Raw genomic sequence first — 27,984 nt, forward strand, 5'->3', positions numbered from 1 at the left:
TACCAAAGCAATGCAGTTGCCAAAGATGTTTTCCAACTAGAGGTGAAGTGCAGCTGTACTAGTACTTGTACAAATAGACCTGCCAGATCTCGGTGCAAGTGCATGAAGGCAGAGTTAAAGTGCACACGTCTGTGCAAGTGCACATACAATTTCTAAGACTGATCACTGACTGTTTTTACATCTGTTCTCTGTCATAGTTATTGTAGAGTGGATTATTGGAATAAATGTTAGCCCTATGGTCTTCTGTTTACTTTTTGAATGCAAGAAAAAATGATGTTCCCCATAGTATTTATCATCATCATCATCATCATCATCATCATTATTATTATTATTATTGATTTACTTTCTTCCAGATATAAAGTGTTTAAGTTGTGAATAAAATGATGGCTTGATTGAAAAAAGCTGGTACTCATGATCCTAAATTCATAAACTCAAAGTTGCAAGTTGGGCCCTAAATATCACATAGGCTTTATGCAGCTATATTTGTTTATATGTATCCTAAGTATCTGTGTGCTTCAGGGATATTCCGAACAAATCAAGTTAAGTGATAACCCAGGCTTTATTTACAATAAATTGTAACAATAAATCATGTTTCATTGCAACTTGGAGGGCATTTCCACCCTTTATCTTAAAAAAGCCTGGATTTAGCTGTCCATTGGCTAAAAGTGTGTTTATTACATAGTGTGTCTTTAATCTGGTAACCAACTATTTAGCCCACTGGTTTCTCCTCTTCATGCTGAATCCATACACACCTCATGTTAAATTTGGTTTAACTAATCAAAAGTTATAGCAGTTTATATATTTTAGAGCGCCCCCCGCAGGCCATTTTGTTATCTGTGTGTTTGACACTCGAACTCAAATTGTTCTATAGACCCTAAACTTCAACTTGGAAGTGAAAACCAAACTTTAACATCAATTTGAAATGACTGAGCCTATTACGACCCCACTATTATAGTTGTTTTGTTTATTGTTTTGTTGGATTTGTTTGAGAACCGAGGTACCGGTTCGGTGTGGACCCGCCGGTGTGGACAGTTACAAATCGATGTAGTATTGCTAATCGCTTTTGTTTTTACAGACGCGCAAATGCAGTGCTACAAGCAGAGACCGATATGTTTGAGCGATATCTTAATCGCATAGAGCCGCAATTTTCTGCACTTGACGCAGCAGTGGATACGGTAAACAGTTTTTGTACTTCAATTTGTGTCTACTGCCAGGGTGGGCAGTAGGGCCCAACGGCAACATTGGAATTAGCACTAGCTAATAAGTATCTGAGGGGTCCACCTGTAACTGTAGGCCTATCATTGGAAGGGTGCAACTTACCTTTGTGTAATAATAAGAAATGCTGTTAGCCTACGGTGATAACTTTTTGGCTTGTTCACTTCCTACCCTTAATGAAATGTTTTAGATGAATATATGCTTTGTTCATTTCTAACCCTCAAGCAAGGCCGATGTTTTAGTTTGCCATTTTAACAATGTTGAATGTGTTATTTTGGATTTAAAAAAATGTTTTGTAAAGGCTGTGGTGTGGGGCAGATTAAATGGCCTGAGTTTCTGCTAGGGGGTAAGAGGGAGCAAGAAATCCAACAGACATCAGGTAGTCTAAAGTTTGTTGAATCTGTCATCATCATCACAGAACCGTGGGAGGAAGACCAACAGATCACGAACAATGACCCAGGACAAGATTCAGCGGCTGACCCTCGAGCAAAAATGTGATGTTGCACAGAGGGAGATGGATGAGATGAGAGAGGATCTTCAGAAACTGAAAAACACTTCGGAGAGAGTGATGCTGAACCTTAAGGTACAGGCTAACTGAAAATAAATGAATGACAATGAATTTAGTTGGGCCCTATCTCTGGAGTGTGTGCCTAGCGTGCCTAGGTCTCTGCTTAGTTTAAAGTTGACTGTTGCTTATCGGTGGGTGCAACCAGGCCTGAAGTCCTGACACAAAGATGGAAAAGTTGTCATGAAAAAAAAGAGTCATGGAAAATGGTGCATGCAACCAGTGTGCAGACCACTCTTTCACTCAGGATGCAGAAAGACCTAATTTCATACAGTCACTTTATGGTTATGTTCAGGGCCGTCGACAGCTTTGGCCAGGTCCAGGAGGACAAAGTCATCTGAAAGGGCCCCCTCCTCAATACATACAGTACAATGCACTGAGAGTAGCAATTCTGAAGTCCCTATAGTCTCTCCCTGGACCTGGGTCAATGGCAGTGTTGCCATTATTATTAATTGCCATAATTATTATCGTATTTCCACCATCATTTTGTCCATTTTGTCCTCTGCACGATAAAAAAACATGATGTACAATAATTTCAGTTGTCATTCAGTTCATTTAGATGCCTTGAAACAACAATTTGATTCTTGTACGATAATGTCCTCCCAAAAAGAACCCAAAAACGATAATTTTGAGGTTTTGGTACGATAATTCAGCATCATACATCTGGCAACACTGGGACAACGGACCCCTTTGTCCCCCAGCACCTGTCGTCTTCCCCGGCCATGTTGTCAGATGTGTATGATTCTGCTAGGCTACCTTGGAGGAAGCTGATGTGCAACTGGTGGAGGTGAAGAAGTCGAGCAATGAGTTTGACCGTGATGTGGCCAAGGTCCTGCGCGAGAAGAAAGGGGCCATGATGGGTGCAGAAAAGATCCTTTGTTATTTTGAAGACAGGATGCGAGCAAAGGTTAGATATGTCTTTTTAATTGTTTTTCTGTTTGTTTGTTTTTGTTATTACTAAGTTTTATGTGTTGTATTATGTGTGATATAATCATGTGGTGTTTAAGTGGACAGCAGTGAGAAAATTCCATTATGTAGATGAAAACATCTGTAGATACTATAACTGTGGTTTTCAAAGTGCCCCTAGGGACCCCTGGGAGGCCGCGGCGGTGGGGGTGTGTGTTGGGTGGGCTGTGGCAAGTTTGCAGAAAAACAAAATAAATAAACTTTGAATAAGTTAAATAACTAATGTACACCAAAATAAACCAACACAAGCTTAGCATTATTCCCATTAGTTAAGAACTGCATTATAATAATCTGTTGCGTCTTTAAACAGGACTACTAACATTATCATTTTATATCTCGCAGTGGGCCTGAGTAACAGTGGGTCCAGGATTTAAAAAAAAAAAGATTCTTCACCATGGCTGGAATTTTGTCATTCCAGTTTCAAACTTCACAAAACAAGGCAGAAAGACGTGAAAAAAAAAAAAATGAGTGTAACACTTTGAGCTTCCAAGTGGCCAATGTAAAATGAGAAGCACCTGTTTCAAACCAGTTTCTAGTGAAAGAGCTTCAGATCTGAAACACTTCAAGCTTCCTTATATGCTACACTGTTTGATGGAAGCTTTTAACAAACTGACTGGTGGTGGGGGCAGTTTCTCAGTAGGCTAAGCAGGGCTGATAGTATTCAGGCTCCATGCCTGATTTCAGGCTTGGCAGAGTTTGCAAAAATAAAAACATTGATAATAATTAACCATTAGGTTATTCTTATCTCAGAAAGTGTTACAAGTTCAGGGTTTTCTTCTGCTATCAGGCTTGAATAATGGTCATACACAGGCTATTAAATGTTTGAATAATGTGTCAAAATAGTCGCTATGCAGTATCTTGTCGTCGTCGTTAGAGCAGGGTAAAAAGTTCAGGCTCAGGATTTTTTTTCACTATCAACCCTGGGCTAAGGCACCAAACTTTTTTGGAGACACTGGGTTCGATTCCGGCCCAAGGTCATGTCCCGATCCTTCCCCATCTCGCTCTCCCCACTCGTTTTCCCGTTACTATTTCACTATCCTATATCTGATAAAGGTGTTAAAAGCACAGATATATAGTATTAAAAACAAACAAACAAACAAGGAACTAACCGACCAATGTGTATCTTAACAGGACACGCTGGTGGAGAAGCTGCGTCTGAAGAACTCGGCGCTGCACGTGCAGAAGCGCAAGCTGATCCTGCAGATGCGTCAGAAGGAGGAGATGGGCGAGGCGCTGCACGAGGTGGACTTCCAGCAGCTGAAGATCGAGAACAGCCAGTACCTGGAGCGCATCGATGAGCGCAACCAGGACCTGCTGAGGCTCAAGCTGATGGCAGGGAACACCCTGCAGGTCCTCAACTTGTACAAGGTCAGGGTTTAGTATAAGCGTTATAGGAGTTTCAATAGTAATAAGGCATACGAAGGGTCACCAGTATTATATACATTTTGCTCTTTTAAATGTCCGAAACAACTGAATTGAGAAAAAAACTACTGGGAGAAGTTGTGAACTCCTTTGTAGAATGAAAGGTGCCCCAGATTTTACCCAATCACTAACGTTTGGTCATGACGTTAAGAAATGATTACTGGTGGGAGGAGTGAACTCAATTGAAGGCTGAAACACAGTGGGTTTACATACAGTGTCCAATCTCGCCCTCCAACCCGTGCCTGCAGTTCACCTAGGGAGCGCTGTCGAGACAGTAGAGCCCATAAGGCTGGCGCTAATAACTGACAATTGTGCTCGCTGTCGGCTGAAACTTGACAATATTACTGTAAGTTCTGAGAAACCAATGTGAAATGTACAATAACCTGGGAGTTACGTCCTTCTGATTTCTTACAGCTTTGGCATTTAAGAGTCAGGCTCCGCTAGCATCTTGCTAACAAAATTGCTTTACGGCCGTCGTGATCACAGCAATGCAGCCGGCCGACCAATCCAAACGCAGTGTGTGAAGCCACTCATGACGTCGTATTGACAATAAAGACGTATTTTACAAAGATCCAGCGAGTTTAAACATTCAAACTAAGTGCTGTTTGAAAGGATAATTTATCCTGCCTTTGGGAAAAATAAAATGAAACGATGATACCAATTCTCTCCCAAAGCAATGGCAGCATCTGTGGTTGAGCTCCATGGGACCCCATTCATTCTAACAGCCTCTGCGCTCCTTGGCGCTCCTCTGCGCTGTCTGGATGGCGCCACTTAGTGGCCAGTACCACCCGGAAAAAGTTGCGAGATTCCTCTCTCGTACTACCCATAGATAGACCCTCTCTGGCAGAAATGTGCGTCTCCCCAACCTTGTCCCTCTTCCGTTTTCTGATTGGCCGGATGTCTGGCAACAAGAATAGAGCTCGAAAGTGACGTCACTTCCCCCGATTTCATGGGACCTCAACGGCGTTTTTAGCCGAAAATCGTAGCATGTAATCCAATGGCGGTATTAAAATGGCATTTCGATCCCCTTCGAGTTGTGCCACGAGCTCCATATATGTTGTTTGTGATATTTTTGCTTAATATTTCGTACGAACCCCCACATTTTTTAGAAAGCTGTGTTTTTTCACATTTTTCATGCCAACGGCCTCGGAACAAAACATTGATACTTCTGCATGAATAATCTTTATCTATCATCTTAAAGAGCATATTTGTAGCACAGCGCATATCATGACTGAGATCAGAAGATATTTACTCGCTACCACGTTGTTAGATGGTCAGCTTAGGTCCCGTGAAACGCGGAACTAAGGGGCGGGACTTTCGAGCTCTATGTACACCCAGAAAACCCAGCCCAGAAGTAATGTGCAGGGAAAGGTTAATTGACAGCAGCGTACAGATGGCAAGGACAGGCTAGGTCAGAGTTGCATGCAAGGTGTTTGGATGGTGTTTGTCCAGGTAATTGTTCACTCTCCTTAAATATGTTAGCATGGATGATGAACTGATACAGATTTTAAACATATTCTGCAATGACACATAAGCCACTCACAGTATGACACACAAATAGCATGGTGATGACATGCTAATGCCAGTTCTTAATTTAATATCAATGGAGGCAGTGCCCCCCACCCCCCCCCCACACACACCCCGAAGGTTATGAGATGCTAATAATACGATGACACTGCGGTAATAATATGTCAATAACGGCAATTCGTGGTTCTCTCGATATTGCTGTTAAACAAAAGGTACACCAAAAACAAGCATTGTCATGAATTTAGTTTATTTGCTCTTGGACATTAACATGTTTGATTTAGCTATCACATAATGGCTTTGGCTTGTCAGCCTAGAACGTTCAAAGATAAGAGCCTCCTCCCAGAGGCTGTGGAACATTCTGTGGAACGCAACTTCTCTAGTCAGTTGCGCCCTCTACCCGAGGGTGAGAAGGCTGATCGTGTCAAGACCACCTGGATCCTCGCCTCTCCTAATAGGATGCATTACACGTGTCTCCCTTGGGTCGGTCACCCCTTACTGTGTGTGTCTCATTCGCTCAGCAGGAGCGCGAGTGTCAATTGTGCTGCCTGGAGTGCTGTCCCTGGGTAGGGCGACCGTGGTTAGCTAGACCATACTTCTCCAATGAAGTATCTCAGGCCCCTGCTCAACCAGGATGCATGATCGAGGGGAAGTGTATCTTTGATGTCCCCCTTGGACTTCAGGAACCATAGTGTGTGCCCTCAAACGGGTATCTATCGGGGCTGGCTTGGCCAGCTTGCTGTGGTGGTGGTTGCTACTAGGTTCTCCGTCCGCAACGTGGACCTACGGCCCTGATAGAGAAAGGTCTTTTCTGCCAGCACGGTTGCACCTGCAGATGTTGTGTACTGAACATTCTGGAAATTCCCCCTTGTGCCAAGGCCTGGGGGCGTATTACAGAAAACTTCCTATCTTCAGTCGTCCTGATAAGATTTTTTCCAGTTTGGTATTACAGAAACAAATCCTAACTTCATTTAGGATTCTTATCTTATCTTTGGAAATCCTATCTTATCTTGAGTTAGGAATCCTAAAGTAGCGATCTAAACATCTACGATCTACTTTTTATGTCTGTTACCTGACAACAAATGCACCGCTACCTAGCAACAGTAGTGCGACGCAAGCTAGAATACACAGATTTGACTGCTGCTGCATCTCGCGGTCTGCGTGATACTAAACTAGAGAGGAAGAGGACGTAAATATTTCGCTAAACTTTTTAAGCTCATTACTTTTAAAATTAACGCACTTATTAGTGACGTTCCACAGAACGGATTTATAATACAGCAACATCTGTGAGGACGAAATTTGGTCACTGCCTGCAACCTCAAGTTGACCAAATGCATTGTGGTTTCAGTCCCAATAAAGTGCTTCCCATTTTCCATATTTTCATCCCAATGTTTTGTTTTTCCAAGCGAATGCACGCAAAACAGTTAAGACGTAATTTCATGAAATGTCTTTGTATGACCAGCGCATGTATATAAATAAATGACAATTAGCCGACTTGGCTTGACCCATGGTCGGCTGTCAATTAAGGAAGTTGATATCGGACTTAACATCGAAGTCGGGTATATTTATCATCAACTCTGCACTTCACACATCGTTTGGGTCAGTCAATATAGCCTAATTTAATTAACATTTCATCCGTTCACAATTGCGTTGTTTTCCCGGATAGACTTCACTGTTAGCTCTGGCTGAAACAGCAAGCTGAGCGTGGGTAAATGGTGATAAACACCAGCTACATTTTGGCTAACAAATCAATGGATAACTGGAATTAGGACAGCTGGGTGGCTGTCCTAAAGTTAGGACCAATTATTTGGGATTTTTCGAAGTTAGGATGCTTCTGTAATACCCCTTTCTTAACTTAAGATAGGATGCGCAAAACAACTTAGGAAACGCTGTTCTGTAAAAATTCGGTCCTAAAGTGCCGTTGCCGCGGTAACTAGACAGATAAGATAAGATTTTCAAGATAGGAAGTTTCTGTAATACGCCCCCAGGTTTGCTATTGGGGAATACCACTTGATATTGGGGGCCTCGCTACACCTCTGTGGGCTCCACCTGCACATCGGTTACATCCAGACGGGTGGTTTCCGTGCCCTGGGTTCCCTCCACTGCGTGCTCTCCGTGGTATTGGATGTCCGGACGCTGCCTTTGTGCGCCTGGTGCCTAGCCTCTCTTCTTCGGGTTCGGAACTAAGACCCTGGGCCCTTGGGCGGCTGTTGCGTCTCGAGCTGCGCGTTGGGTGAGCATGATGCTTATCACTGCTGATGGACGCTGCCTCTTCGCCTTCAACAGCTCTGGGCATCGGCAGGAGAATGGTCTGTGCCCCGGCCAAGCTTTTGTTTGCGCATTCTAGGTAAAGGCAACTCAATCGGGAGTTTTTCAATACCCATAGTGGGATGTCGAGTGTTTCGACAGAAAGAGAACTATAGGTTACCGAGGGTAACTCTGGTTCTCTGAGGGAGATGAACGAGACATCTCACTAGATTGCTACACTCACCCACAAGCTCAAAGGTTAGTTGCCTCAGATTGAAGCTCAGAGCCCACCCACACAGCAAAAGTACACCGTAATGAATCCGCCCTGGAGTCCACCATCCACAGGTCATCCTCCGGAACGGATCCGGTAAACGGGTCCGTATCGGCGTCCACTTGCACGCCGCCTATCATCCGACGCGGAGGCGTGGTGCGGACTCAAAAGGGACCCGTTTGTCACCCGCAACGGATCCGCGTGCAGAAGCGTACCTCCGCAGTGAGCCCGGTTCGGAGGCGCGACATCCGATGCGGACTCATTCCGTGTCCACTTATTGCATCCGTCACGGATCCACTATTTTTGATCAGTTACGGACCCATTCCGGACTCATAGATGTTCCGGGCCGGGACCATTTTGGATCCGTGCTCATGAAGTTACTTTCTTATTATGCTATAATCCCAATAAACGAACACTAAACCAGTTAACCGTTACAAACAGCATTTAGATTTAATTCTACAGATAACACAGACCTGGCCTAGACACCGTTTAAATAAGATCCCGAAAAAAACACAACCTGACGAAGAACTTCACTCATCATGATTTTTTATTTATCTTGACATTATTTTTCTGTCTCACTGTCATGTTGAACAATCGCGTGTCGTGGCTGCCTTCTCTTCCTTCCCTCATCAGTTGGGGAAACATCACATCAGCGCTCCGATCTGAAAAGGCAACAGAGCTAAACTTAGAGCTTTCATTTAAATTTCGTAAGATGACAATCAGACATTGCATTGCATATGGAATGGACAACGCTCTTTCACATCTCTATCCCGTGACAGTAATGATGTTGAATATTATAAGATGTACAGTGTCCTACTTACTCTTGGTCGTAAAAGCCGGGAGGCAGGCGGGCATCACCGTAGCAGGGTGGATTACAGCTGGCTAGCCCTGTCCGACCCAGAGGTAATTCCACCTGTTTACTGTTGCACAAGATTAAGAACAAATTCAGATATGTGTAGCCCAACCACGGACATCTGTATCAAACTATGAGCCCAGCTACTTCATTCATTCACCAATGATGGACAGCATATGGGACAAGGGCGCAGTTCATGGCCATCCATGAATTGCTAATAAATAATTAGCCTGGATTTCGTTAACGTGAGGAGAACATGATGCCACCGCTTTAGGATTTGTACCGTTAAAAACACAGTTGGTGCCAAACCTGTTGAGAGCATCACCAATCCGTGTAAAAGTGTACCACGAGTAGAGATGATAAAAAACCCGGAGGATCCGGTTGGAGAGCCGGGTAAAGACCTCATCCGAACAGACCGGATGATTGTCGTGCATTGATCCGCCAAAGGCGGGTCAGACGGCATTTCATTATATGTCAACAAAATGGCAGTTACAGCGCGAGAAATTGTGAAACCGGAATATATCCTCTTTAGTTGACTACAACAGCCATTCTCTAATCTCCCTAGTATGCTGTTCAGTCACGAACACTCACTGAGTAAAACTGAACCAACTCCCGCCTCGTCATTCATCGAGACTGTTTGATCCGTCCAGCCTGTTGTGGCCAATTGAGTCGCGGATCCCCGCTCCCTATGTGTGTGCTTCTGACTCTGTTGAGCTCTACATTTCTAAATGTTAACAGTGCTCTGCCAACGCTTTAACATCTCACTCTGTAGGCTACTCTTATGGAAATTATAGTCTACAGACGTGACTCTATCACTCACTGCGTTACAGCGTAGGCTACAGTCTTTAAAGCCACTGCTGTCACTCCCCTCGTCCGAGTCACTCAGCAGCGGCGCCCTCGGCGACTCGGTGAGACGAATCCTGACTGAGTTGTTGGTAGCAGCGAATCCCCTACGGATCGGATCAACGCTTAAGTTTCGTTTTTGCCACGAGTGTGCGAGTCGTAAGGCAACTCGGCAGCGGAAGCGAGTGGTCATCTGCTGCTCGCCTCCTGATTGTCCCTGCTCAACTAGACTTCTGTTCCCTAATATTTGACGTTTAAATACAAACACACACATTATTTATTGCAAAATCAGGAACGTGCCGTTTCACTGCTGCCAAAGGCCGTTCGAGTTGTGGAGACCCAGGTGGGTTGGATCGCAGCATGAGTTTAGGAACTGTGCCATTCATAAAGTGAGTTTTGTTGATCAAACTGTCTTACTCTTTGATTTATCAACATGAATTGATAAATGGAACAACAAAGGCATAGCTATTTAACAGCAGAAACGTTTTAAAAAATACATTATTATTATTTATTTTTATTTAGGCCTATTTTAAATAAGTGATCCGTGTGATCCGAGTGATCCGTCTAATCCGGATACTCTCCTTGGAATGATCCAATCAATCCGGACGTCTCAAAGATTCGAGTTAAGCACCTCTAACCACGAGCCAAATTCAGACCAATATAGCCGTTTCATAAGAGTATTTGAACACTTAGACCTACGTTTAACTTTACACAAGTTTGCTTCAGTCAACCGGTTTGCTAGTAGCTGGCTAGCAAGCTAACGTAAACAAGGCTGTTAAAATGGGCACAATGTAGATCATTTTTATTCAACTGCACTTCCTCCATGTATCGGATGGCATCATATTTTAACAGCATTTAGGAAATACTACAATAGCCAATGTAGTTCTCCATGTCTTTGAATGAATGAACTAGCTGTCTCGTTTTGAAAACAACTAGGGTTAACATACACTTTTTAAAGTCATAAAACAAAATCCTACGAAATATCAAAGTATAAAAGCTTCAGATATACTTTTTGTACCTTTGTGTATCACCTAATATAAATAAATCAATACTTACTGGAGAGCGCTGTTCGGTCGTGTCTGCCCCAACAAAAACTGTACCAACGTACCAACGTAGATTTTACAGCGCGTCCGCGTTTGTGAATCAGATATGGATGCGATTATGGTCCGCGTTTTGACAGTAGAATTTGGGGCGGCGCACGGTGGCGACCCTGATCCACCAAGTGGAACCCAAAGGGATGTGACAGTGACACGGATGTGGTGACTTGAACGCGGCTCCGCATCGGAGTCCTCTGCTGTGTGGGCAGCGCACCTCGGATTTGTCCCCGAGGGGGCGGGATCCCCAGCTGTGCAGCTCATTGGCATGACGGCAAGATTGAAATCAAGTTTTGGCAAATGGTCGCGGGCGTTACCCATAGTGAGATGTCTGGTTCATATGCCTCAGAGAGCCGGGGTTACCCTTGGTAGTCTATAGTTATGTGCCTTTTTGCTTGATTGTATTTCCTTCTATGATGAAATCATTGGAAATTCAAACAGTGAATGTTAACATTGATTTGGGCCACATCTGCTAGATTAATTGCAATTAATGAAGTTCTAGTGTCTTCTTTGATGGCCATCTTTAAAATGCAAATGAGTGGATTTGATTATAGGCCTATTGCTCTTAAGCACAAACACACAAAATTACATACTTGTATCATCATTTTTTTGCTCACCTTTGGGCTAAATTCAGCCTTATTGTGGCCATATTATAAAATGGCTTCCATTTCAAGTGGCGAGTCAGGAAGATTTGATTGTATTGCTTTTTTTTGCACATTCATGCCAAAATTGATGCTTGTATAATAACTTGCTTGATCAATCCTGTGCAACAAATCCATTTCTATGGTATTTTTTGGCAGCCATCTTGGAAAATCGCCGTCATTTAAACTGGAACATTTCTTGGAATGTATTGTGTTGGTCTTAAGCACATACAGTTGAGGACGATATTATTAGCCCCCCTCCTGAAATTAGACATTTCTCCTGATTTCTCAGTAAGAATGACCATTATTAACCGTTTCTGTTATTCTGGAAACAAATACACTGATGGAGATAATGTTCAATGAGTTGAATTTGGATTTTTCTATTGTTACGATGAGTTTAAACTAGGGTGACCAGATGAGGTCTGCTGAAATTCGGGACGTTTTTTTTTTTGGGGGGGGGGTCGTTGAGAAAAAAAAGACAATTTTGAAAATTAACTAGGCCTATAGCGATGCAATTCAGACCTTTCGATTTATAGAATAGTCTAATAACAAGCCCTGCCAACATGATTGATTGAAAGGCAAGAAATAAATTGATTATTACAGTAGTAGCCTACTTGTTAAACTTCTTTTCCCCACAACTGCGATGCCTGCATTGTTTCCCCCCTCGATGCCATGCCAATCCCGCAGCTGCTGTTGACCTCTCATTTTCTCCTTCATTTTTTAACGCTTTCTGTGACGCCTACCTGCATCGATGCTTTGGCATCTCAGCTGCGAGGTTGTACACTTTGAACACCGAATGGATTAGCTTGCTGTCACTGCAAGTTAGCTTGTCAGTGCACTCGTGTGCCTGAACTCGGAACGTCAAAAAATAAACAATACAATGCGAGGATGCACGCTGACAGAACGTTCTAAAACCAGAATATAGTTCCCCTCCCCATTCATTCATCTACCTGGAATGACGATTCTGTTTTTTACTCGCATGGTGGGGCTCTTCATCTACCATGTCGCTACTACTGTCATTTTGTCGATGAAAGTGAAAATGCGCGCCGGTAATTGCTCGCGCTTACTGTTGCAATCGAATAGAATGTCAGCAAGATAAAATAGATACATTGCTGAGGGGCGGAACGCAGACACTTCACGTATTTGGGGCTGCACAAGCAGCCTCTCAGGGACACAGGCGGCAGTAGCCAAAAGTTTGAGATGTGTACCTGGTTAAAACATTATTATTAGTAGGTAAGTCTAAATTTCGGGACATGCACAGTCAGATTCGGGATTCGGGACAAAAGCTTATAATTCGGGATCTGGTCACCCTAGTTTAAACAAAAAAGGCCAAAAATGACAAGGACAAAATTATTAGCCCCCTGATCATTAATAGTCAATATGGCGCCATTTATGAACCAAAACTGACAACAGGCTCTGATAAGTTACTACCTAGGTTGGCCCACATGCCCCACTAGGGATTTTGGCCCATTTCTTCACTGCAAAGTGTTCTAGCTGGTCCAAATCGCATGGATGCTGAGCATAGACATTAACCACAGACTCTCAGTGGGATTGAGGACTGGACTATGAGCGGGTGATTCCAATATCATGGTTTTAGTGTCCTTGAAGAACCTCTGAACTAATCTAAATGTATGCTTTGGGTTACAATGTTTTTGGAAGACCCAGCAATCCAGATTCAGACCTAGACTCCTGTGTCTGAGGCTGAATAACAGACTAAACTTGATGCCCCACCACTGTGTGTAACTGTGGAAACTGCTTGGCCTCATTAGACCAAAGAAGCATTGGACACCTGCCTAGATGATTGTTATTGACCTGGCCTCACCTGGAGTTTTTCCCCCACCAAGAAAGACAGTTGTTAGGGCTTGTCATCATATTGGGCTGTGGGGCCATCATCACAGAAGAACCCCTTTACTAAAGGCAGTGCATATCAGAGTGTTATTGAGCTTTGCCTGTGAACATTTGAAAGTCAAAAATGAGTTTTGAACATCTCTGCTTTCATCTGATGATATTCAATTGCACCTGCTTTGATGCATGAATTCTGCTTCTGTCAGGTGAAGAAAGGGATAGGCCTTGAATCATTATAAGATGGTTTCCACAATTAAACATGGTGGTAGATGCATCATTCTGTGGCAGCCTCAGCCACAGGAAACCTTGTTTGGGTGTACGGCACCATAAAAACATGAAAATAATGATAGAATGTGGAAAGTGACCTTGCAAAAATATGCTCATAGAGGGAGCTAAGATCTTCACTGGATCTTTCAATAAGATAATAACCCAAAACTTGCATCCAAAATAGTTCAAATGTTCTTCAAGGACACTAAGTCCATGGTCATGGAGTGGTTCAGACCTCAATCCTTTAGATAGTATTTGAAGAGTGCTGAAAATGAATGTCCATCCTCAACATCCATGCCATTTGGACCAGCTTAACTATTTGCGATGCAAAAAATGGGCCAAAATCCCTGGTAGGACATGTGCCAACATAGTTAACAACTAATCAAAGTGCCTGGTGTCAATTTTTGTTCATAAATGGCACTGTATTGACTATTAATGATAAGGGGGCTAATAATTTTGTCCTTGCCATTTTTACACTTTTTTGTTTAAACTCATTGTGAAAATGGAAAAGTCCAAATTTAACTTATTGGATACTATATCCATGGTGTATTTGTTTCCAGAATAACACACATTTATTAATAATGATCATTCTCAATGATCAATGAAGAGATATGTCTAATTTCAGGAGGGGGGCTAATAATATCGTCCTCAACTATAACTGCCAAATGTCTTGGTTGTGCTTGTATCATAATTTCCTTTCTCAATTCTGTGCAACAAATCCATTTTTAGATTCTTTCATGGTGGCCATTTTGGAAAATTGCCACCATTGCAAATGGCAAATCAGATAGATTTGATCGTATTGGTCTTAAGCACATACATGTTGAATTTCATGCTTGTATCATACTTTTGTAGGTCAATTTTATGCAATAAATCACTTTCTGGGGTCTTTTTTGGCGGCCATCTTGGAAAATGGCCACCATTTCAAGTGGCCAATCAGGTAGATTTGACCGTATTGGTCTTAAGCACATACATGTTGAATTTCATGCCTGTATCATCATTTTCTAGGTCAATTCTATGCAATAAATCTATTTCTGGGGTCTTTTTTGGCAGCCATCTTGGAAAATGGCCACCATTTGAAGTGGCCAATCAGGTAGATTTGATTGTATTGGTCTTGAGCACATATATGTTGAATTTCATACTTGTATCATAATTTACAAGGTCAATTACATGCAATAAATCAATTTCTGGTGTCTTTTTTGGCGGCCATCTTGGAAAATGGCCGCCATTTCAAGTGGCCAATCAGGTAGATCTGATCATATTGTTCTTGAGCACATACATGTTGAATTTCATGCTTGTATCATAATTTTCTAGGTCAATTCTATGCAATAAATCCATTTCTGGGGTCTTTTTTGGCGGCCATCTTGGAAAATGGCCACCATTTCAAGTGGCCAATCAGGTAGATTTGATCGTATGGGTCTTGAGCACATACTTGCCGAATTTCACGCTTGTATCATAATTTGCACGATTTTTCCTGTAGCCGCTCTACTACCTGGCATGTGGCCAGCAAGACATACATTGCCTTTCCTAGGCCTAAATGTAGGCCTACTAGCGGGGTCGGTCAGGGGCTTTACTGTTACGGAACTCACAAAAGCACCAGACTCTGACCCCGCTATACATTGGGGTGGCTTGTTTTGAGTAATATGTTTAATGGTGACTTCAAATAAAGACAATATTTGGGGACAATAAGTTGTTCACTCACTACCGTTGACTCTTCACTTTGTCATATGTTCACAGCTGAACATATGTATAAATGTGCACAAACTCAGTCTCTGACAAAAGACACAAAGACATAATTAATTTGGGGAGTTGGGAATGGGTTTAATTGGTTTTAGGGTGATGGGTAGTGTATAGGGGTGGGGATTTTTTTTTTGAGTGAGTGTAAGTGTGTGCAGGTACACTATATTGCCAAAAGTACTCACTAACCTGCCTTGAGTCACACATAAAATTAAGTGCCATCCCAGTTCCTAACCCAAAGGGTCAACATGTTGTCGGTCCACCTGTTGCAGCTATCGCAGCTTCAACTTATCTGGTTAGGCTGTCCACAAGATTGAGGAGTGTAGTGTTATTGAACATTTTTCCAAAAGTATAATTAGAGAGGTCACACACTGATGTTTCACCAGAAGGCCTGGCTCTCCCAAAGGTGTTCTATCGAGTTCAGGTCAGGATTCTGCTTCGTGCAGTGGTGGACGGTCATGTTCTTCCCATAAGGTTGGCAGCATTATTGGCAGAATTATCCAAAAAATATTTTGTTATCCTCCACTACCAAATTTCATACTCTGCACCATGCGGTCTGAAATATGTTGTTCTCCTGGCAACCTTCAAATCCAGGTCATCCATCAGGTTGCCAGATGTAAAAGAGGGATTCAGCACTCCAGTGGACGATTCTAGAGGTTGCGAATACTTTTGACAAATATCAGTGTGTGGCTTCGCCAATACACTTTTGATAAAAATATTTTGTTATCCTGAAGCATTCAAAGTTCCTCTTAGTGGGACTAAGGGGCCAAGCCTGAAGCTTGAAAGACAACCCCACACTATTAGTTCTCCACTACCAAATTTCATACTCTACACAATGCGGTCTGAAATATGTTGTTCTCCTGGCAACCTTCAAATCCAGGTCATCCATCAGGTTGCCAGATGTAAAAGAGGGATTCATCACTCCGGTGGACGATTCTAGAGGTTGCGAATACTTTTGACAAATATCAGTGTGTGGCCTCACCAATACACTTTTGGAAAAATGGTCAAAAAATCCTATAAGCACACTGCTCAATCTTGCGAAGAGGAGGAGGGAAGAGAAGAGCTGAGGGTGTAATAGCTGCAAAAGGTAGACCGACGTCATACTGACCCCTATGGGTTAGGAATGGGGTAGCACTTAACGTCATGTGTGAGTCAATGCAGGTTAGCGAATATGTTCGGCAGTATAGTGTATCTGTGTGTATGTGTGGGTGCAGCTGTGCACCAGTGTGTGTGTGTGTGTGTGTGTGTGTGTGTGTGTGCACCTGTGCGTATATGTGTGTCAGTGTCAGTGTGCGTGTGAGTCTGGGCCCGCACAAGCGCATGTGTATTTGTGTCTTTATGTATATGTTTATGTTTATGTATGCACGACAGCGTGCATCTCTGAGATTTTGTGTGTGTGTGTGTGTTTGTGTGTGTGTGTGTGTGTGTGTGTGTGTGTGTGTGTGTGTGTGTGTGTGACTGCCATAGAACACTCCATTGTAAATCACATGTTGGAAGAATTCAGATGTTGATTTGAGGAGCCTCTTGTGTGAAGTGTTACGTATACTGGAGTTGGTTTGGTTGTGCTCATGTCTGTGAAGTGTTCCTCAGAGCACATTACTGAAAACAAAGTAAAACACATTTCACATTACCATATCATTTATTAAGGATTTTTCAAAGGTATATATACATATACATATAATTTTAAAGTAATGTTTATGTAGTTTGTGTTGTTGTAATGTTATGGAAACATTCTTTATAAACGGCTCGTTACCTGTGCTGGTATTTGCTGATGATGTTTTTGATGGCAGTCTGGTCATTCTTGGGGGCACATTTCTCCACCAAGCTGATGAGTTTGGGGTGCATAGCCAGGTTGGCCAGAGTTTTACCGGCATGAGCTCTGTGGCAGAAACAAACCGTCCATTTATGTCAGAGAAAAACAAAACGTACAAAATCCATTTATGAACCATAAGGTGGACAGTACCACCCGGAACTGTCCCATTAGTGGCCAGTACCACCCGGAAAAAGTTGCGAGATTCCTCTCTCGTACTACCCATAGATAGACCCTCTCTGGCAGAAATGTGCGTCTCCCCAACCTTGTCCCTCTTCCGTTTTCTGATTGGCCGGATGTCTGGCAACAAGAATGTACACCCAGAAAACCCAGCCCAGAAGTAATGTGCAGGGAAAGGTTAATTGACAGCAGCGTACAGATGGCAAGGACAGGCTAGGTCAGAGTTGCATGCTAGGTGTTTGGATGGTGTTTGTCCAGGTAATTGTTCACTCTCCTTAAATATGTTAGCATGGATGATGAACTGATACAGATTTTAAACATATTCTGCAATGACACATAAGCCACTCACAGTATGACACACAAATAGCATGGTGATGACATGCTAATGCCAGTTCTTAATTTAATATCAATGGAGGCAGTGCTCCCCCCCCACACCCCGAAGGTTATGAGATGCTAATAATACGATGACACTGCGGTAATAATATGTCAATAACGGCAATTCGTGGTTCTCTCGATATTGCTGTTAAACAAAAGGTACACCAAAAACAAGCATTGTCATGAATTTAGTTTATTTGCTCTTGGACATTAACATGTTTGATTTAGCTATCATATAATGGCTTTGGCTTGTCAGCCTGGAACGTTCAAAGATAAGAGCCTCCTCCCAGAGGCTGTGGAACATTCTGTGGAACGCAACTTCTCTAGTCAGTTGCGCCCTCTACCCGAGGGTGAGAAGGCTGATCGTGTCAAGACCACCTGGATCCTCGCCTCTCCTAATAGGACGCATTACACGTGTCTCCCTTGGGTCGGTCACCCCTTACTGTGTGTGTCTCATTCGCTCAGCAGCAGCGCGAGTGTCAATTGTGCTGCCTGGAGTGCTGTCCCTGGGTAGGGCGACCGTGGTTAGCTAGACCATACTTCTCCAATGAAGTATCTCAGGCCCCTGCTCAACCAGGATGCATGATGGAGGGGAAGTGTATCTTTGATGTCCCCCTTGGACTTCAGGAACCATAGTGTGTGCCCTCAAACGGGTATCTATCGGGGCTGGCTTGGCCAGCTTGCTGTGGTGGTGGTTGCTACTAGGTTCTCCGTCCGCAACGTGGACCTACGGCCCTGATAGAGAAAGGTCTTTTCTGCCAGCACGGTTGCACCTGCAGATGTTGTGTACTGAACATTCTGGAAATTCCCCCTTGTGCCAAGGCCTGGTTTGCTATTGGGGAATACCACTTGATATTGGGGGCCTCGCTACACCTCTGTGGGCTCCACCTGCACATCGGTTACATCCAGACGGGTGGTTTCCGTGCCCTGGGTTCCCTCCACTTCGTGCTCTCCGTGGTGTTGGATGTCCGCAAGCTGCCTTTGTGCGCCTGGTGCCTAGCCTCTCTTCTTCGGGTTCGGAACTAAGACCCTGGGCCCTTGGGCGGCTGTTGCGTCTCGAGCTGCGCGTTGGGTGAGCATGATGCTTATCACTGCTGATGGACGCTGCCTCTTCGCCTTCAACAGCTCTGGGCATCGGCAGGAGAATGGTCTGTGCCCCGGCCAAGCTTTTGTTTGCGCATTTGTAGGTAAAGGCAACTCAATCGGGAGTTTTTCAATACCCATAGTGGGATGTCGAGTGTTTCGACAGAAAGAGAACTATAGGTTACCGAGGGTAACTCTGGTTCTCTGAGGGAGATGAACGAGACATCTCACTAGATTGCTACACTCACCCACAAGCTCAAAGGTTAGTTGCCTCAGATTGAAGCTCAGAGCCCAGCGCACCTCGGATTTGTCCCCGAGGGGACGGGATCCCCAGCTGTGCAGCTCATTGGCATGATGGCAAGATTGAAATCAAGTTTTGGCAAATGGTCGCGGGCGTTACCCATAGTGAGATGTCTGGTTCATATGCCTCAGAGAGCCGGGGTTACCCTTGGTAGTCTATAGTTATGTGCCTTTTTGCTTGATTGTATTTCCTTCTATGATGAAATCATTGGAAATTCAAACAGTGAATGTTAACATTGATTTGGGCCACATCTGCTAGATTAATTGCAATTAACGAAGTTCTAGTGTCTTCTTTGATGGCCATCTTTAAAATGCAAATGAGTGGATTTGATTATAGGCCTATTGCTCTTAAGCACAAACACACAAAATTACATACTTGTATCATCATTTTTTTGCTCACCTTTGGGCTAAATTCAGCCTTTTTGTGGCCATATTATAAAATGGCTTCCATTTCAAGTGGCGAGTCAGGAAGATTTGATTGTATTGCTTTTTTTTGCACATTCATGCCAAAATTGATGCTTGTATAATAACTTGCTTGATCAATCCTGTGCAACAAATCCATTTCTATGGTATTTTTTGGCAGCCATCTTGGAAAATCGCCGTCATTTAAACTGGAAAATTTCTTGGAATGTATTGTGTTGGTCTTAAGCACATAACTGCCAAATTTCTTAGTTGTGCTTGTATCATAATTTCCTTTCTCAATTCTGTGCAACAAATCCATTTTTAGATTCTTTCATGGTGGCCATTTTGGAAAATTGCCACCATTGCAAATGGCAAATCAGATAGATTTGATCGTATTGGTCTTAAGCACATACATGTTGAATTTCATGCTTGTATCATACTTTTGTAGGTCAATTTTATGCAATAAATCACTTTCTGGGGTCTTTTTTGGCGGCCATCTTGGAAAATGGCCACAATTTCCAGTGGCCAATCAGGTAGATTTGACCATATTGGTCTTAAGCACATACATGTTGAATTTCATGCCTGTATCATCATTTTCTAGGTCAATTCTATGCAATAAATCTATTTCTGGGGTCTTTTTTGGCAGCCATCTTGGAAAATGGCCACCATTTGAAGTGGCCAATCAGGTAGATTTGATTGTATTGGTCTTGAGCACATATATGTTGAATTTCATACTTGTATCATAATTTACAAGGTCAATTACATGCAATAAATCAATTTCTGGTGTCTTTTTTGGCGGCCATCTTGGAAAATGGCCACCATTTCAAGTGGCCAATCAGGTAGATCTGATCATATTGTTCTTGAGCACATACATGTTGAATTTCATGCTTGTATCATAATTTTCTAGGTCAATTCTATGCAATAAATCCATTTCTGGGGTCTTTTTTGGCGGCCATCTTGGAAAATGGCCACCATTTCAAGTGGCCAATCGGGTAGATTTGATCGTATGGGTCTTGAGCACATACTTGCCGAATTTCACGCTTGTATCATAATTTGCACGATTTTTCCTGTAGCCGCTCTACTACCTGGCATGTGGCCAGCAAGACATACATTGCCTTTCCTAGGCCTAAATGTAGGCCTACTAGCGGGGTCGGTCAGGGGCTTTACTGTTACGGAACTCACAAAAGCACCAGACTCTGACCCCGCTATACATTGGGGTGGCTTGTTTTGAGTAATATGTTTAATGGTGACTTCAAATAAAGACAATATTTGGGGACAATAAGTTGTTCACTCACTACCGTTGACTCTTCACTTTGTCATATGTTCACAGCTGAACATATGTATAAATGTGCACAAACTCAGTCTCTGACAAAAGACACAAAGACATAATTAATTTGGGGAGTTGGGAATGGGTTTAATTGGTTTTAGGGTGATGGGTAGTGTATTGGGGTGGGGATTTTTTTTTTTGAGTGAGTGTAAGTGTGTGCAGGTACACTATATTGCCAAAAGTACTCACTAACCTGCCTTGAGTCACACATAAAATTAAGTGCCATCCCAGTTCCTAACCCAAAGGGTCAACATGTTGTCGGTCCACCTGTTGCAGCTATCACAGCTTCAACTTATCTGGTTAGGCTGTCCACAAGATTGAGGAGTGTAGTGTTATTGAACATTTTTCCAAAAGTATAATTAGAGAGGTCACACACTGATGTTTCACCAGAAGGCCTGGCTCTCCCAAAGGTGTTCTATCGAGTTCAGGTCAGGATTCTGCTTTGTGCAGTGGTGGACGGTCATGTTCTTCCAATAAGGTTGGGAGCATGGAATTATCCAAAAAATATTTTGTTATCCTCCACTACCAAATTTCATACTCTAGAATCTAGAGGTTCCGAATACTTTTGACAAATATCAGTGTGTGGCCTCACCAATACACTTTTGGAAAAATGGTCAAAAAACCCTATAAGCACACTGCTCAATCTTGCGAAGAGGAGGAGGGAAGAGAAGAGCTGAGGGTGTAATAGCTGCAAAAGGTGGACCAACGTCATATTGCCCCCTATGGGTTAGGAATGGGGTAGCACTTAACTTCATGTGTGAGTCAATGCAGGTTAGCGAATATGTTCGGCAGTATAGTGTATCTGTGTGTATGTGTGGGTACAGCTGTGCACCAGTGTGTGTGTGTGTGTGTGTGTGTGTGTGTGTGTGCACCTGTGCGTATATGTGTGTCAGTGTCAGTGTGAGTCTGGGCCCGCACAAGCGCATGTGTATTTGTGTCTTTATGTATATGTTTATGTTTATGTATGCACGACAGCGTGCATCTGTGTGATTTTGTGTGCGTGTGTGTGTGTTTATTTGTGGGTCTGTTTTTGTGTGTGTGTGTGTGTGTGTGTGTGTGTGTGTGTGTGTGTGACTGCCATAGAACACTCCATTGTAAATCACATGTTGGAAGAATTCAGATGTTGATTTGAGGAGCCTCTTGTGTGAAGTGTTACGTATACTGGAGTTGGTTTGGTTGTGCTCCTTTTATGTCTGTGAAGTGTTCCTCAGAGCACATTACTGAAAACAAAGTAAAACACATTTCACATTACCATCATTTATTAAGGATTTTTCAAAGGTATATATACATATACATATAATTTTAAAGTAATGTTTATGTAGTTTGTGTTGTTGTAATGTTATGGAAACATTCTTTATAAACGGCTCGTTACCTGTGCTGGTATTTGCTGATGATGTTTTTGATGGCATCCTGGTCATTCTTGGGGGCACATTTCTCCACCAAGCTGATGAGTTTGGGGTGCATAGCCAGGTTGGACAGAGTTTTACCGGCATGAGCTCTGTGGCAGAAACAAACCGTCCATTTATGTCAGAGAAAAACAAAACGTACAAAATCCATTCATGAACCATAAGGATATAAACAATGCTATACTCTGCAATAGGGCTCTAGAGAAAAATATAATATTTATTAGTGTTGCACCGATACCGATACCAGGATCGGCACTAAAATGGTGGTATCGGTATCGACGAGTACCAACAAATAGGGCACCGATACCATTTACAGGTGCTTGTATGACACTTAAACAGCCTTGAAAATAGTTATTTCATAGAGGTATTTAAAAAGTATAAAAAGTTCGGCCGATATTGCACAGCCAGTTATCGGGCATCGGTATCGGGGCCAAAAAATGGTATCGGTGCAACACTAATATTTATATTATAAATAGTCTTTGATTCTGATGAAAAACAGTCTCAGTTAATTATTATTACTTGTCCCAAGAGTGAATGCAGCTCAATAATAAACAACAAATTATTAAACAAATTTATTGAGATATAAACCAATCAATTTTGAGAGATAAACCAAGCGATTGATGATGTAATGTCTGAGGATCTGTTTGATTATACAGAAACACAGCACCAGTTCTACTTATTTCAGGGCCCTAGGCGAGATATACCAGTAGACATGAGGCCCTTCTTTCTGGTATTCGCTCTACGATGGTGGGGCTTACTGTTGGGGACCCTAAAGAGTACAGATTTGGTGGTGCTTACTGTCGGGGGGACCCTAAAGAGTACAGATTTGGTGGTGCTCACTGTTGGGGGGCCCCAAAGACAGCTTTGGTGGTCCTTACTGTTGGGGGCCCCTGAAGAGTACAGCTTTGGTGGTGCTTACTGTTGGGGGGGCTCTACAGGGTACAGATATGGTGGTGCACCACCAGGCAATTGCCTCTTCTGCCTACTGATTAAACCGTCTCTGCAGAAACAAGATTGAATGCTCTGGGTGCCCACCTGACTTCCCGTGCCGGGTCGAGGGCCATGCTGCAGATGGCATGGACGAAGCGCTCGCTCAGGTCCTTCCTCATGGACAGCAGGCGGTTAGCGTCCTCGCACTCAGACACCATCCACAGGTGATTGGCGGCGCACGCTCTCACAGCTGAACAGCGGTGCCTGAGGAGGAGGAGAGACCAGACCGGTCAGAGAGAGACACCCAAGGAGGGGAGGGACCGGAAGACTAGTATGCACAGAACTATACAACTCTACTCATTAACCACAGCTGGCTGTGTGTGTGTGTGTGTGTGTGTGTGTGATCTGACTTTGGCTGAATGTATGTAAGCGTGTGCTGTAAGATTAATATATGTGTAATGATGTGTGTTATGTCTGTGTTTTTCTGTATTTATGTATGTATGTTACTGGACACCTTAATTTTCCTCTGGATTAATAAATTATACTCTATAGCCTAGCGAGCTAAACCCCTAATCTTCTCTACTCTACTCTACTCTACTCTACTCTATTCTACTCTCCTCTACTTGAGGTCTGTGCTGATGAGTTGAGTGATATGTCATATTTGTGCAATGTGTATTATAGTACATGTATGCTGGTGAACACTATCGATTCCCGCTGAGATCACCTCAAGGTCCTCCTCTACTCTCCTATCCTCTACTCTCCTCTTTCGTGACTATCTACTACACTAACGCTTCAGCTGCCCTAGCCCCAGGCCAGACTCTTGTGTGTGTGTGTGTGTGTGTGTGTGTACTCTACTTTTTTTTTTTTTTAATTACTAACCCTTCTTTGCACTTGTTGTTCTGTATATTTCCTGTGCACTTGTATCTGCTAGTGATGTTGGCTATGATTATGTCCTCGTTTGAAAGTCGCTTTGGTTATAAAGCACCTCCCAAATGCAATGCAATGTAATGTAATACTACTACTGCTCACTTGAGGCCGGTGCTGACGAGGGCGGCCACGCTGCTTTCGGGTGACACGCTGAGCACCATGTGGCTGAGGGCCCTCTCCACGTCGTCTCTGATGATGCGGTTGGCATCTCCGGCCTTCTGCAGCAGCACGCGCGCCGTGCCCGGCGCCTCCGCGTCCATGCTCTGGCCCAGTTTGGTGTACATTTGGGCCAGGGTCAGCATGGCGGCACGCGACACAGCCGTGTGCTGGTTCTTCACCTGGGATTAGCAGAGGGAAGAGATAGTAAGACATGACATTATTTTCATGTACTGTGTGTACACACACACACACACACACACGCGCGCGCGCGCACACGCACACACACACACACACACACACAAGTCCGTCTGAGTGAATTTCACGCAGATGGAATCGAATAATTGAAATGATCAAATAATCGGACAATTGAAAAAGCCTCACTACATCATCACCACACTGCCACGACATTATAGAGTCTTAAATAAGAGATAAAGACACGTTCATTACCATTTTGGTGAAAATAAGGTTATAAGGGTGGCTCCGCATGAAAAAAAAGGTAAACGGGAGCAAGTGTGCACTGCAGACATTCCATTGCCTACTATTCTCATATTCATATACATACATGCTCAATAGAAATGACCTGTATCATGATTTCCCAGCTTGGGCTCAGTAAGGCATATCTTTCTACACTATATCTAACATCAAGACAGATCATCACTGCTGTTTTTAGCGTTACGTCCTGCACCATCATAGTGATGTGAGTCTATTACCATACTAATATTCTCAGCAATGATATTTAACCCATTTTAGACGTAGCCCTTTTTGGGAAAAGGTGCCCTCTGCCTATCAAAACCTAAATATCTCAGCCTCCGAAGCACATAAAAAATGAAATAAGTTGCATTTAAAAGCTAGGACCCTAATTTTGCATTAGAATGTGTTCATTCAGCTCTAAGATGCCCACTTTTAAATAAAAAAACTCAAATCTCAAGAACCTGAATGCAGCGTATATGTCGATCCAGGCTAAAATGGGTTGAAGTAATGGTATTAAGTCTCACGCACCTCTTTGGTGAGGGCCAGGCACAGGTCATGCAGCCTGGGCAGTAGTGTCTCAGTCTGCTGCTCACACAGACGCCTGATGAGGGTCAGGCCCTCCACCTTCGTCTCCCTGCAGGAACACAACACCAAGCAATGTGTTACGCTAGTAAAACCACAGCAACATCATTGTGTACAGTATGTCACAGAAGTGAGTATACCCCTCACACTTTTCATTTCGAGACGTTTTGGGCCAACACGGCCCCTTCTAAGACACTCTCTACAGGATTTTAACCTGGGGTGTACTGACTTTTGTTACATGTTGTTAAATGTTAATAGCTGTATTTAGATGTTTTGTGAGTGAAAAATAAATGTATGCGGTTATATCAGTCATTGTGTGTCGAAGTCAAATTTCTTAAATGTTGTCCTATGAAAAGATGATATACTTACAAATCTGCACGAATGTGAGGGGTGTACTCACTTCTGTGACATACTGTACGTATACTTCTGGACAGCGAAGGACAGACAGGAAATTGGGGAGAGTGAGATGGGGAGGGCTATGTAAATGACCCGGGGCGGAATCGAATCTGGGTTGCCAGCATATCAGTCTAGTGTCCTACCGTTCGGTAGGGCCTCATTCGTTCTCCTTATCTCCCTCTCACCGGCTATTTCACTATCTCACCCCCCTTACCCCCTCTCTCCCTTTCTCTGTTTCTCTAGTAACCAGCTGAGTCTGTTCAGCCACAGACTCCGTGCTCTCACTTGCAGGACAGACAGGCTAAGGAGGTCCTTTGTCCCATGGGCCATTCAACTGTTTAACAGTATACAGAAGGACACTAAGAAGGACATCATTATTGGGGATTGGACTGCCTGAGATGCCAGAGCTGGCCCACACCGGGAAACCTCTTGGCGTGTGTGTGTGTGTGTGTGTGTGTGTGTGTGTGTGTGTGTGTGTGTCTGTGTGTCTATTTATGTAGCTACTTGACACCTGAATTTCCCCCTGGGGATCAATACAGTTTCTCTACTCTACTCTACTCCACTCTACTCTACACTACTCTACGATCTCTCTCTCTCTCTCTCTCTTCCTGTGACTGTGTAGTCTGCCTTCAGCTTCACTTCCTTATCCTTTGGCTGTGGGGCCTAGTTAATATTACATCACTCGTCAAACAAAATAACACATGATAGGAAACCCACACTCTTAAATATGCACTCTTTACCTGATAGAAATGTTATCATACTCTCTCTTTGCTTATCAAAAAGTTAATATGTAATGTTCCAAACTGAGCTCTTTTATTAGATAAAAGGCTATCGGTTTGGAAGAAAGTTAATATTTTAGCATATTTGGCTTCTTTAATCTTATCATAATGGGCCTGATATCGAAATGAAGTCATTATCATGGTATATCGTATCTAGAATTTTTTGTTCTTCCTTTATACTGCATATACTGTATGTATTTATGCTTGCACTGCACTGTGTATTTGTACACAATGTAATGTTTTATCCTCTGGGCCTTAAGCCTGTATTAAAGTGTATTCATTTTTTATTAAAGCTTTCATAATCTCATCATATCATAATAAATGTAAGTATGAGCTTAGCTTGGTGCCTTCTCACCAGTCCTGGGTGCTGAGGAGCTTGAGGGCCTGCTGAAGAGTCTCTGGGTAGGCCACGCTGGTCGAGCCGCGTCTAGCCTGCTGCTGCTCTGACTCCTCCCTGACCTGCTGCTCAATATGCAGCTGCTGGTTGTAACTCTCGCTCTCCTTATCGTTCGGCTGCCTCGCTGATCTCACGCTCATGCTCTTCCTCCTCTTCCTCTCCTTTGACTTCCTCTCTTCCTCCGCCTCACTCACTGTCGCAGATCTGTCTGACTCCTCGGTTAACTCTGTGAGGTCAAAGGTTATGGTTTTTGTTATTTTTCTACTCTGACTTTGCAACCATACTACACACTGCAACTAGGTGATGTTCTCGCGAGTTGAATTTCAATAAATAAAATGTCATGTAAACAACAGTGCAATCGGATTCGTCAGTTCGGTCGGTGCATGTAAACATAACTAATGTAACCGAGGCTCAAAATAAACACTGATAATACAGTTTGCTGCTGTAAGAGATTGCGGACATCTCTCCATATCCATATTGTCATCACTACAGACGACTGTGTGTGTGTGTGTGTGTACATTTCTGATACTATCTTACCTTCCAAGGTGGACAAACTGAGTGATGATGTCTTCCTTACATAGGGCAGCCTATCGCCGAACTGTCCAAAGTGCTTGTGATTGCCTGACGTGTGTGACGGTGTGGATGTACCAAGTGGCGGCAGGGAGGAGTGCTGCTGCTGCTGCTGCCGTTGCTGCTGCTGCTTTTGGGTCCTCCCGCGTTTGACTTTGGTGCCCACAGCACTGCCTGAGTGGTCTGATATCTGGTTTGCGATGGCATCTGAGGACTTGATGTTCTTCTGAGTGAGAAGCCCCCTCTCCTCATCGACACGCGTGTTCTCCTGTCTGATCCACGTCTTGGCCTGCGTGATCTCCTGCAGAACGTCCAGAGCATTCATTATGGTCTCCACTTCCTGGTCTTGCATCACCTGACTGGCCTGGCAACCGTTGTCGTGGTTTTCAGCACTACTGATGCT

General features: G+C 43.4%; 2 protein-coding genes across 2 annotated transcripts; one reads left to right on the forward strand and one right to left on the reverse strand.

Moving 5' to 3' along the window:
- Nucleotides 1–1,064: 1,064 nt before the first annotated feature.
- LOC134447460 (coiled-coil domain-containing protein 113-like) lies at nucleotides 1,065–4,880 on the forward strand. Its single transcript, XM_063196919.1, has 5 exons — nucleotides 1,065–1,175; nucleotides 1,634–1,798; nucleotides 2,532–2,687; nucleotides 3,878–4,114; nucleotides 4,583–4,880. The coding sequence occupies exons 1-5, from the start codon at nucleotides 1,110–1,112 to the stop codon at nucleotides 4,610–4,612; spliced, it is 654 nt and encodes a 217-aa protein (XP_063052989.1). The 5' UTR covers nucleotides 1,065–1,109; the 3' UTR covers nucleotides 4,613–4,880.
- A 12,181-nt stretch (nucleotides 4,881–17,061) lies between these two features.
- LOC134447459 (TOG array regulator of axonemal microtubules protein 1-like) lies at nucleotides 17,062–27,945 on the reverse strand. Its single transcript, XM_063196918.1, has 7 exons — nucleotides 27,549–27,945; nucleotides 26,970–27,237; nucleotides 25,386–25,491; nucleotides 24,330–24,565; nucleotides 23,406–23,564; nucleotides 17,241–17,366; nucleotides 17,062–17,086 (listed from the first exon to the last, which is right to left on the reverse strand). The coding sequence occupies exons 1-7, from the start codon at nucleotides 27,931–27,933 to the stop codon at nucleotides 17,074–17,076; spliced, it is 1,293 nt and encodes a 430-aa protein (XP_063052988.1). The 5' UTR covers nucleotides 27,934–27,945; the 3' UTR covers nucleotides 17,062–17,073.
- Nucleotides 27,946–27,984: the final 39 nt, after the last annotated feature.

The sequence above is a fragment of the Engraulis encrasicolus genome, chromosome 4 (assembly GCF_034702125.1).
Source record: "Engraulis encrasicolus isolate BLACKSEA-1 chromosome 4, IST_EnEncr_1.0, whole genome shotgun sequence".
Lineage (NCBI taxonomy): Eukaryota > Metazoa > Chordata > Actinopteri > Clupeiformes > Engraulidae > Engraulis > Engraulis encrasicolus.